Raw genomic sequence first — 12,740 nt, forward strand, 5'->3', positions numbered from 1 at the left:
AATGTGGAAGGAGTATACAGAGGATTTATACAAGGGAGTTGAACATAAAGGCAATAATGTGGAAAGGGAAGAGGATGCAGATGAAAATGATGTGGGAGACATGATACTGTGAGAAGAATTTGACACAGCTCTGAAAGACCTAAGTTGAAATGAAGACTTCAGTGTAGGTGACATTTTGTAAGAACTATTGATAGCCTTGGTAGAGTCATCCATGACAAAACTATTCCACCTCATTTGCGAGATGTATGAGACATTTGAAATACCCTCAGACTTCAAGTAGAATAAAATAATTCCAAAAAAAGCACATGCTGACAGGTGTGAATATTACCAAACTATCAAATTAATGATGATGTAAATAAAATAGAAAGAAACTTCCACATGGGAAAAATATATTAAAAACAAAGATTCCAAGACTTACCAAGCGGGAAAGCGCTGGCAGACAGGCACATGAACAAAACACACAAACACACACACAGAATTACGAGCTTTCGCAACTGGCAGTTGCTTCGTCAGGAAAGAGGGAAGGAGAGGGAAAAATGAAAGGATGTGGGTTTTAAGGGAGAGGGTAAGGAGTCATTCCAATCCCGGGAGCGGAAAGACTTCCCTTAGGGGAAAAAAAGGACAGGTGTACACTCGCACACACACACACACACACACACACACACACACACACACACACACACACACACACACATATCCATCCGCACATACACAGACACAAGCAGACATATTTAAAGGCAAAGAGTAAGGGCAGAGATGTCAGTCGAGGCGGAAGTACAGAGGCAAAGAAGTTGTTGAAAGACAGGTGAGGTATGAGCGGCGGCAACTTGAAATTAGCGGAGGTTGAGGCCTGGCGGATATCGAGAAGAGAGGATATACTGATACTGTCCCTTCAGTATATCCTCTCTTCTCGATATCCGCCAGGCCTCAACCTCCGCTAATTTCAAGTTGCCGCCGCTCATACCTCACCTGTCTTTCAACAACTTCTTTGCCTCTGTACTTCCGCCTCGACTGACATCTCTTTCCTTACTCTTTGCCTTTAAATATGTCTGCTTGTGTCTGTGTATGTGCGGATGGATATGTGTGTGTGTGTGTGTGTGTGCGCGAGTGTACACCTGTCCTTTTTTTCCCCTAAGGGAAGTCTTTCCGCTCCCGGGATTGGAATGACTCCTTACCCTCTCCCTTAAAACCCACATCCTTTCATTTTTCCCTCTCCTTCCCTCTTTCCTGGCGAAGCAACTGCCAGTTGCAAAAGCTCGTAATTCTGTGTGTGTGTTTGTGTGTTTTGTTCATGTGCCTGTCTGCCGGCGCTTTCCCGCTTGGTAAGTCTTGGAATCTTTGTTTTTAATATATTTTTACCAAACTATCAGTTTAATAAGTTATTGTTGCAAAGCACTAACTCACATTCTTTACAGAAGAATGGAAAAATTGGTATGAGCCAAGGAAATACTGATCCTGCAACTTATGTCAGAAGATATGTTAAGGAAAGACAAACTTAACAAATATGGCATTTGTAATCTTAAAGAAAGATTTTGATAATGTTGACTGGGGTCCACTCTTTGAAATTTTGAGGGTAGTTGGGCTAAAATACAGTGAGCGAAAGACTATTTACAGCTTGTACAGGAGCTAGACAGCAGTTAATGAGTTTAAGGGCATGAAGGGGAAGCAATGGTTGAGAAAGGAGTGAGACAGGGTTGTAGGATATGCCCAGTGTTATTCAGTCTGTACATTGAGCCAGCAGTAAAAGAAACCAAAGAAAAATTTGGAGGAAATTAAATTCCGTGGAGAACAAACAAAAATTTTGGTGTTTGTTGTTGACATTGTAATCATTTCAGACAGCAAAGGATTTGAAAGAGCATCTGAACGGAACGGACAGTGTTTCGAAAGGAGGATAAAAAGTTGAACTTCGGCAAAAGAAAAACAAGAATAATGGAATAAAGTTTAATTAAATTAGGTGATGTCAAGGGAATTAGTTTAGGAAACGAGACACTTAAAGTAGTAGATGAGTTTTGCTATATGGGCAGGAAAAACTGATGATTTTTAAAGTAGAGAGTATATAATATGTAGACTGGCAATGACAAGAAAACTGTTTCTGAAGAAGCGAAAATTTTTAACATGAAATATAGAGTTAGGTATCAGAAAGGTTTTTTTGCCAGAAAGGATATGTGTAGAATGTAGCCATGTATGGAAGTGAAAGATGGGCAATAAATAGTTTAGACTAGAAAGCTTTTGAAATAAGCTGCTACAGAAGACTGCTGAAGAGAGAAAATGGGTAAATCACGTGACAAATGAGGAGGTACTTTAATGGAATTGGAGAGAGAAGAAATTTGCGGAAAACCTGTCTAGTAGAAGGTATTTGTCGGTTGGACACATTCTGAGGCTTCAAGGGATCACCAATTTGGTACTGGAAGGAAAAGTGGGATAAAAATCATAGAGGGATCTCAAGCTAGAGATAAATATGGTAAACAGGTTCAGAAGGGCGATGGTTTCAGTAGTTACTTGGAGATGAGGCTTGCACAGGATAGAGTAGTGTAGAGAGCAGGTTAAACCAGTCTTCGGACTAAAGACGACGACAAAACAACAACAACAACAACAACAAGATAGTAGCCGTCACTTTCAGAGCTATGTTTAATTCCCTCCATGCTTCTTCCCTTAGCCCTGACATATCTGTATGTAAATAAAAACAGTAATGAAACATTGTGCTGGATGATACAGCATTAATTTCTTTTGTGTGACAGATAAGTGAGCAAGAGTTTTACTAAAACAGAAAAAAAGAGTCTGTCCTTCATAGAAACTGCTATGTAATTTGATCATACCGTGAACACACTAGAAGTATAACCTTCATAACATGAATACACAAGAAGTATAACCTTTTCACAATTTTGAACTATTTATAGAATTCAGTGCCCAGAAAAGACTGCTCAGATACTATGTATATGTCATTTTGACAGGTACCGCAAATGGATGGATGCATTCTCACAAAGTACTTTCCACCTAGCAATTAATGAAGGAAGTACTTGTACAGGAAGCATAGCAGTGCATCGCATCCAGAATAAATTGCACCAGCTTCATCCATTTATCTTCCCATTGCTTAATGATTCTGGAATACTCCATGAAGAAGTGGAACCTGAGACAACAGCAGCATCACCAACTGCAGTAGCTACGCAACAGAATGTAATACAGGCCAGGACACTGTGTTCGGTTAATTTAAGGCCGAACAGGATGCTAGACAGGTTTGTGTACCCATTGATTTTCCCATTATTTTCACACGAGATGTTGAAAAAAGGAAAATTCATTGCGGAGAGACACAATTCTTTTGTAACAAAATCACCTTTACATTTGATTGAATTTATTTTAATTGAGTTTAAATAAATCATGGTATTTTTATTTATTTTTTATTTTTTGTGATAATACTCTTGCTTGTAAAACATTTCTGTCCACAAAAATAGATAACACTATTATGATTTATTATGATAAAGTTTGATGTTTTCTGCTCCCAATTCCTAATATTTTCTAATTAATTGAGAGTAAAACTTAAAATTAAGAAGATTAAAATGTTTTAAAAACTATTATGGGAAATTCTGGAAACAATATGAATAAGTAATGGCATAACAAAAATCAACCACCTGTCTTGTAGACAAGACATTGGTCAGTGGATAATCCTGTAGCAATTGTGATTTGTAAAAATAAAAAGAAATACGAAAGTAAACACACACACATATACACACACACGCTTTTCTGCAAAGACAAAAGGCCCCCCCCCCCCCCCCAAGTATATGGATCAGGGGAGTACTACACATCAGGGGTGGGGTGCTACCTTGGCTGACTGTGTATGGGGCGCATACAAGGTTAATTTTTGATTAGAGTAGGTCATTCTCCATCCAGTCCAAATAGGATAGCCTAGAAGACTACAAAGTATCAATGTAACATCCAAAGAAATGCCCCTGTAGATGAGACTTAAAAGTCTAATGATCAGCTACCAAAGCATTTGCAATGAAATGACAAGAGTTTGAAGCACTCTTAGAAATTAGTGGAGTTCCCGTAATACTAGACACAGAAATATAGCTGAAACCTTAAATTTTCGAGAGTGAAGTGTTTTGCCTAAATCTGAGTTTATATTAAAATGATAGAGTAATGGGAAATGGGAGAGCTGTATTTGTTGCAAGAGACTGCAAACTCATAACCACGAAGATAAAAATAGATACTACATGTGTGGTTGTTTGGGTGAGACTCCCAATATCAAGGGTGAGCAAAAACTTTACAATTTAGTCCTTACTCTCAGATATAACCAAAAACTTATGAGAATATCTCAGCTCACTGGTGTGTGTTCCCCAATCATATCATCATTAGAGCAGACTTTAATTGCCCAACAGTTGATTGGGATGGTTACAGTTTTGTAAGTAGTGGGTGTGACAGACATGCTGTGAAACAGTATTAAATGCCTCCTCAGAAAACTGCCTGAAACAAATGATTTTGAAGCCCACTTACAATGGACCTATATTATTTCTAATCGCAAAAAATAGAATGGACATCGTCGAAGATGTCTGCATGGTAACTGTTGTTGGTGATTGTGAGGTGGTTGTAGCAAAAATGATTACCATAGTTCCACAGGCAAACTAAAACCAGTAGAAATATTTACATGTTATCTAAAATAGGTAAACAGACAGTAGTGTTAATGTCAATGAGGAACCTGAAACATTTACCTCTGGGCAGGAGCATTTAGAGGAACTATGACACAAGATAAGAAAATTGTTGACCAAATGCTTAATAGATGTGTACCTAGTAGAGTATTCATGATTTTTGTGCTCCCTCCATAGTATACAGTCTTTGTAAAATAAAGGTAACTGCTGCACGGCATGTGTAAAACAACGCATAGGGTCATAGACAGAGGAAAGCTAAAAGAAATGTTTGGCTGTTAGTAGGGCAATGCATGAAGAATTCAGTGACTACCATTGTAGAATCGTACTGGAAAAACCCCTGACAAAACCAAAAGAAATTCTGGTCATACATAAAAGTGGTCAGTGGCACACAAATTAGTGTCCACTCACTCATAGATGACACAGGCACAGAAATTGATGGCAGTAAAGCTATAGCAGAAATGATGAACCTCATTTTCAAATGTTCCTTTACAAAGGAAAATCTGGGAGTACTGCCTCAGGGAAATTTTCACACTCTTGCAAATGTGAGTGATGTAGATTTAATGTCAGTGGCATTGAGAAACAGCTGAAAGCATCATAATGAAACAGCTGAAAGCATCATAACTAAACAAAGCCGTAGGGGTCAATGGAATCCCTTTCAGATTCCATATAGAATTTGTATTGTAGTTACCTCCTCTTTTTAACCATAATGTGCTGTAGATCCCCCAGGCAAATATCTTTGTCCAGCAGTTGGAAGGAAGTACAGTTCACATGAGTGTACAATAAGGGAGCAATCCATACTATTAGTACTCTTATTAAAGATCCTAGACATACATCTGTAAGATCTTGTGATGTGTTCATACCTCAAACATTGACCTGGTAGACAATACTAGTAGTAATCTCAGATTCTATCCTGATGATACAGTATCTGTACGAACTACAACCTAAAGAAAAAAGGCAAAAAAGCAGAAATATCTGATCATCTTAATAAGATTTAATAGTGGCTCAGAGGTTGGTCATTTACTTTAAAATGTTCACAATTGGCATCTGTTAACTCATATAGATATTTGTCTGTTAAAATTTGTGGGTACATGAAGTGGGATGATCAAATAGGCTCAATCTTGAGTAAAGCAGATGGCAGGCCTTTGTTGGTAGGATTCTGGAGGAATAGTATCAGTCTGCATGGGAGATACTTGTGACACATCATAAAATATTGCTCAAGTTTGTTAGATCTACACCAAATTGGAGTATTTTTTTCCTTTTGTTTGGGGGGGGGGAGGGGAGGGAGGGGTATTGAATTTACATAGAGAAGGGCAGCACGAAAGGTCACAGGACTGTTTGACACATGGTAAAGTGTCATGGAAATGCTAAAAACTTGAGATGGCAGACACTAGAAAGTAAATGCCATCCAATTCATGAAAGATTATTTACAAAATCTCAATAACCTGCTTTAAGGGAGGAATATATGACTACACTACAACTCCCTACTTAATGCCCCCATAGTAATTGTGAAGACAAGAGTGGACTAGTTACTGAGCACACAGAGGCATTATAACAGTCCTCCTTCCCATGCCCTGTATACTGAGGGAGTGGAAAGAAGCCCTGATAAGTGGTACAATGAAAGGTATGATCTACCAAGCACTACACAGTTGTTTGCACAGTATGGTTGTACTTGTAGATGTAGAAATGGTGTAACTGACCTTTTTTTTTCAGGTTTGGTTCCATGCAATTATACAGTCACAGTGGAAATAATATTGCCTTTCAAAAAATTCTCTAACTAATCCCTGACATTTGTATTTATTAATCATGATGCATTCTGGGGCAATAACTTAGTTTTCAGATGGCAGTTCTGTACTTTAGTTTGTTAACCTAATTCTCAAGAATGCACTGTTGAGTTATGCTCTTGCACTTAACACTTCTCAGGTGAACTACTACTGAAAAGTGTTTGTGCTTTCCTCACAAAAGTATGCATATGGAAGGGGAGGGGGGGGGGGGGGGGGGAGAGAGAATGCAGATGACAATTAGAAGTGGTGATGAAATACAAAAATTGCATTTGGAAGATTATAATTTTCTCTCAGATCAAACTGATTGGTGTGTCATTCATTTAGATATCCTTTTCTGACAATAATATCAGCTATTCTACTTTGGCGATAGAAGATGTCAGTCATTAAGGAAACGTTCAGTAGACCAAAATGAGCTAATTGCTGTATACACTCTCCAAATGATGTAGAATTTCTAATGAATATTAGGATACTAGGGCTGAAGATCATTATAATGTGTGTGATGTTTGCTAATCATCTGTTAAGAAGAAACAAAGAAGTTGTTGTAGAACTAAGGCTAGCAGATCTAAAATTTACAATTATATCTAAAATTTACAATTATATTTGAATGTAATATTCATAGATGAGGATCACGCATTTAGTATCACGCTCTTTAGTGCTGGTTAGGGTGAAAATGTGAAACAAACATATAGTAACGAAGACAAAATGTAAGTTACCTGTTACAATTTCTAAATAGAGCATTCATAGAATGAAAAACCATGGTTCTGGCAATCAGTAAGGTCTCAGAAAAAATTAAAACTTGTTACTGCATTACAGTTTGCCATTTTTCAAGTGATACCAAAAAATATGAGTAATGTATATCAAATGATTTCTGGTGTAAACTAACGTTTAAGTTGTAAAGTCAAAACCACGTAAATACATTTGGACATGAAAATAGATTTCAAGACTTGTCATTTCTCTTAAGAAAATGTACCCATCATGGAAGTAAATAACAAGAGTGAGGTTAGTGTGAGGAAAGAAATAAAATATATTATAACAAACACAGATGTTTATTAAGAAGTTGACAAATACATAATCGGAATAATCTTCATAATCAGAACATGACATGTCTCCATGTATAAGAACATTCTGGCTGGTTATTTATAAGCTCTAGTGTATTTTCTCTGTTCTTTCTATGTCAAAATGCAGTGAGACACTTTTCGGATATGTAATTTTTGAAATACTTGTTCCCACCAGTGTGTAATGAGTTAGTAGATATCAATATTTGTTGGAGACACATGTTCTGTTCTGTTTTCCAAGTTTATGACAGCTAATGTATTTGATCGGGTCTTGGTAACTATTTTATATATACAGGGTACGTTCCGAAAGTAATGCAATTGAATTTCCCGCGCCGCTCCTAGTAGTCGGAGTGGGAGCGGGCCACATGGAGTAGGTGGGGGGGACGCTAAGCTTTGCCGCGAAACCGGTTTCAGTGCTCTCCGAGCTGTGGAAGCGGCAGGACGTCTGTTATTGTAAACCTCTGCGCGCCGACTGTGTCACGGAAAAAATGGAATCGACGATCGAGCAACGTTACGCGATTAAGTTTTGTGCTAAACTGAACAAATCTTTTGAGGAGACTAACAAAATGATTCGTGAGGCTTACGGGGACTCTGCTCTGTCCTACTCACAAGTTTCGAGGTGGTTAAAGGCCTTTAAGGAAGGCTGGGAAGAGGTTCACGACGAACAACGCTCTGGGCGGCCGTCAACCAGCAAAACCGACAACAATGTGGCTCGTGTGCGACAACTGTTGGACTCTGACCGTCGATTGAGTATCAGGATGGTTGCCAATGAACTGAACTTGTCGTCTACTGTTATTTTTCGCATTGTTACTGAAGATTTAGCGATGAGGAAAGTGTGCGCCAAGCTCGTGCCCAAGGTGTTGTCAGACGACGAAAAGACCAACCGAGCGGAAATTTCAAGTGAACTTTTGCAACGTGTTGAAATTGAACCTGATTATTTGGACGTCATCACTGGTGATGAAACCTGGGTTTTTTAATACGACCCAGAAACAAAACGCCAAAGCTCTGAGTGGTACACTGATCAGTCCCCCAAGCCCAAAAAAGGCAAGAATGAGCAAATCAAAAGTGAAAACAATGCTCATTGTCTTTTTCGACAGCAAAGGAGTGGTCCATAAGGAGTTTGTTCCTCAAGGACAGACAGTTAACGCTGCCTACTACGTGGATGTGCTGGAAAGACTCCGCAAAAGGGTCGTCAGGGCGAGAAAGGACATCTCCGCTACCTGGCAACTCCATCACGACAACGCGCCTTGCCACAACGCGCTACGAGTCCGCGAGTTCCTGGTCAAACACCAGGTGCCAACGCTGCCCCCCCCCCCCCTATAGTCCTGACCTCGCCCCAGCTGACTTCTTTTTGTTTCCTAGGATTAAGTCAGCCCTGAAAGGAACCCGTTTTTCGTCCATAGATGAGATCCAATCCGCCGTGACGAAGACCTTGCGAGAGGTCCCAGAAGACGCCTTCCAGGGCGCGTACCGGTCATGGCAGAGTCGCTGGAAAAAATGTGTAGAGGCCCAAGGACAGTACTTTGAAGAATTTTAAGTGTTTGTGCAAATCTGTTCAATAAATTACTTTTAAAAAAAATAATTGCATTACTTTCGGAACACACCCTGTATAATGACAGTCTTATGTTAATTATCTACATTTAAACAATGGAAGACCCAGGATGAAATAACAACATGAAATAGGCTAGGTTGCTATGCACCACTTGTTGGAGCCACTGCACAAAAAACACATAAACATTTGAATGGAAACTAATCTGTTGTATAGAGCACTTACCGGAATTTTCCAGTATTTCATTTTCCCTCGTTGCTTCTGTTCTGTCCTACAGCCCAGTGCTTCATCACTTTGTTACTGTTCTTCATTGCATTACTTTGTTCAGTGTCTGTTCTTTTCTTTCTCCACCTTCCTGTGTTTACTTGTTGCCTGCCAAATTACAAATGCTTTGTACCCAGTTACTATGAATGCTGGACTTCTGATCCATTCTGTAACAATGTTCTCGCCCACTTACAACACACAGCAATGTGCCAGAGTTTTATTAATCTGCATTAAAATGTAAATGTCATGTGACTAGGGCCTCCCATTGGGTAGACCGTTTGCCGGGTGCAAGTCTTTCGATTTGACACCTGAGTGGAGAAAATCTCCAACCCAGCCGGGAATCGAACCCGGGCCCTTAGGATTGACATTCTGTCACGCTGACCACTCAGCTACCAGGGGGGACGCACATCTGCATGTAATATGATAGGCTTGTTCCCATTCTCACCTTGATCTTCATTCTTTATGTTGCATAATTTTTACGAAAAATTTAAAAACATATTTGTGTAATGATTAGATATACTGATAACAATCAGGCATAACAATAATTACTATAAATATTAAATTATGAAAGGCTAATTTGATTTTTTTCCTCTAGTGAATCTACCGTGAAGATAAATGTTAAATCTTTTATTGAAGAGATAAATGGTATTGAAGGTTTCTCGGAAGCACTAGCTGAATTGCAGGACCAGTTAAAATCATATGACAAAGATGTTGCACCATATCCTAAGATTGTCTTTCTTGGAACAGGTTCTTGCATTCCAAACAAAACTAGAAATACAAGTGGAATTGTCTTGGAAGTGAGGTGAGTGGATTTAAGGTACTGAAATCATGACACAGAAATGAATTTAATTTATTTAGCTCGAAAATGTCACAACTTCACAAAAATTCTAATTATTCCCATTTATCATTTACTTCTCTTTGCTGTTTGTCATGTCATCAATGACGACCTTAATGTTGCAATGTTTTGTTGAGGAAGTATAAGGAAGTTCTGTTCAAAGAAAAGTGTCTATTAGTGTTTCCTCGTGTAGCTTGTGTGTTAAATTTTTCAAGGCCTTATCCGCTTATTATCAAACTGTTTATTTTCGTAAGTTTGAAGTATGGAAGGAAGAACACAGGCTGCTGTGATTGACACTTCTGTTAATATAGTTTTGTTTTCAATTTTAACTGTTAGGTTAAGGAGATACAAATTATAAGTTTTTAGGTTAATGTGGAATGTAAAAGTCCAGTAGACTTTTATAGTGCCCTACTATATTGTTGATTCTGTGTAATATCAAATAGGGCATTATGAAAGTAGTCCTGCCATCCCGTCAAAGCAATGGTAAAGCGAATTGACACCCACAGCTATGAACACAAATTAGTGGCATTGGATAGTTCTGTAATCACTACAGCAAGAATAGTGATAATGAACTTAAGAGAGAGGCAACATATGCACTTCACATTAATTTCGTGTAGATCGATGTACAAGAGGACAAATAGATTTTGCCTACTTAGTTTTGTAAGACATTTGAAAGTGTTAATCTCCATGACTGACCTGTAGTATCTTCTTGATGTGAACCCGATTAAAAGAATTCTTAACCCTCGCATTACCAAGCCAGAGTATTCTGACTACCCCAGGTTGATTTTTTTTTTCCCTATAATAATGTTATCTGAAGGGCCACACGCCTGTGGTTTCATGACTTTATACTAAAATGATTGATGTTGAATTCACACTCACGACTGTCTATTTTTTTTTGGCTATATCATTGTTATTCAAGTCATTTATTGATGGGATTGTGAGACTACCCCACTTAGTATGAAACATCTTATTTTCTTATTTGTAGAAAAAGAAGATTTTGCGAAATATATCTGTCATTCATCTTCTTTGTTCATTTTTGCCATAGATCCAATGTTTGTTATTGTTGCTGGTTACTATTGTTGAGTTGAATTTGACATTCATTGGTGAGCTGACATTACACGAGTCAGTATTTCACCTGCAAGTAAGGATGTCCAAAGGGCTTTCTAGTGAAGAGCGCATGGAAATTCTATACAATTCTGCTGTCTGTGACAATGAAAATGAATGGGACATTGATAATGAACTGAATGAATATATGGAACCTCTTGACAAAGACCATATCACAGCATCAGATGAAGCTGATGATGAAATATCAGAAGACGCTACACATTCATGTGAACAAGTAGAAAAAGAAGATGAAGAAGAAGAAGAAGAAGACACTGGAGATTTGTTTGTTTCTAGAAGTGGACTACAATTTTCTAGTGAACCACCAAAAGGTGGGTGGCATCAGTGTCGTAACATTTTGAACGTAACACCTTTCCCAGTGAATGATGGAAAAACAATCAAAACAATAACAGAGTCATTTCTATTATTTATCTCACCAGAAATCATGACCATCATTGTAGAAGAAATGAACAGGGAAGCCAAACTAGTAATTTCTTTGTGGAATGCAGCTCATTCTTCGAACAAAAGACATGGAGAGATATAAATGCAACTGAAGTGTACGCTATATTAGCAATTCTAATAGAAGCTGGTCGAACTCATGGACATCGCACAAGTGCTTCCAATCTGTGGGGAGGTAATGTTGCCTTTCGGTGACCATTCTATTCTGCTGCCATGTCAAGAAACTGATTTTTGTCTATACTGAAATTCTTGCGATTTGACAACAGAGACACAAGAGCACAGAGAATTGAAGAAACCAAGGACAAGCTACAAGCCATCAGGGTAGTGTTCGACAAATTTCAATCTAACTTGTGTAAGACCGTCTATCCTTATGAATACGTGACTATTGATAAACGATTAGCAACATACTGAGGAAATTGCCCTTTTAGGATTTATATGAAGAGCAAGCCTGGAAAGTATGGCATTAAAATTTGGGTTTGTGCTTATGTGAAGACATCTTACTTATTACGGATCCAAATTTACACAGGAATGGTGGACAATGCTCGGGAAGTGAATCAAGGGCAGAGAGTTGTTTTGCATCTGATGGAACCATTTCTGAATAACGGTCATGGTGTAACAACTGATAATTTTTCACCAATTTTCCATTGGCTGTTGAACTACTAAAATGAAGGAATTCTTGCCAAACAGAAAGAGAGAAGTTCACTCTTCAATGTTTGGTTTCACAAATTACTTGACCTAGTTTCCTATGTTCCAAAGAAGGAAACGGAAGTAATACTACTCTCTACTCAGCATAATGAGAACAAGTGAGTGGTGAAGAAAGTGAACACAAACCCGAAATCATACTGCACTACAACAAAACCAAAGGTGCTGTAGATAATGAGGACAAAATGACAAGAGAGTACAGTTGTGTTAGAGGAATGAGGCGGTGGTCACTAAGAATCTTCATGGAAATGATAAATATTGCAGCACTGAATGCATATATTCTGTACACTCAATGATTTCCTGAATGGCAGAAGAATAACCGAAGCCAACATAAACTCTTCACGACTTAACTTG

General features: G+C 38.4%; 1 protein-coding gene across 1 annotated transcript in view; it reads left to right on the forward strand.

Moving 5' to 3' along the window:
* The window catches only part of LOC126335572 (ribonuclease Z, mitochondrial), a 108,908-nt gene that overhangs the window by 75,939 nt on the left and 20,229 nt on the right, over window positions 1–12,740 (forward strand). Inside the window, exons 6-7 of the mRNA XM_049999001.1 lie at window positions 2,952–3,233; window positions 9,885–10,091. Coding sequence (XP_049854958.1) covers window positions 2,952–3,233; window positions 9,885–10,091 — 489 coding nt within the window. The remainder of the gene's footprint in view (window positions 1–2,951; window positions 3,234–9,884; window positions 10,092–12,740) is intronic.

This window comes from Schistocerca gregaria, chromosome 2, assembly GCF_023897955.1.
Source record: "Schistocerca gregaria isolate iqSchGreg1 chromosome 2, iqSchGreg1.2, whole genome shotgun sequence".
Classification (NCBI taxonomy): domain Eukaryota; kingdom Metazoa; phylum Arthropoda; class Insecta; order Orthoptera; family Acrididae; genus Schistocerca; species Schistocerca gregaria.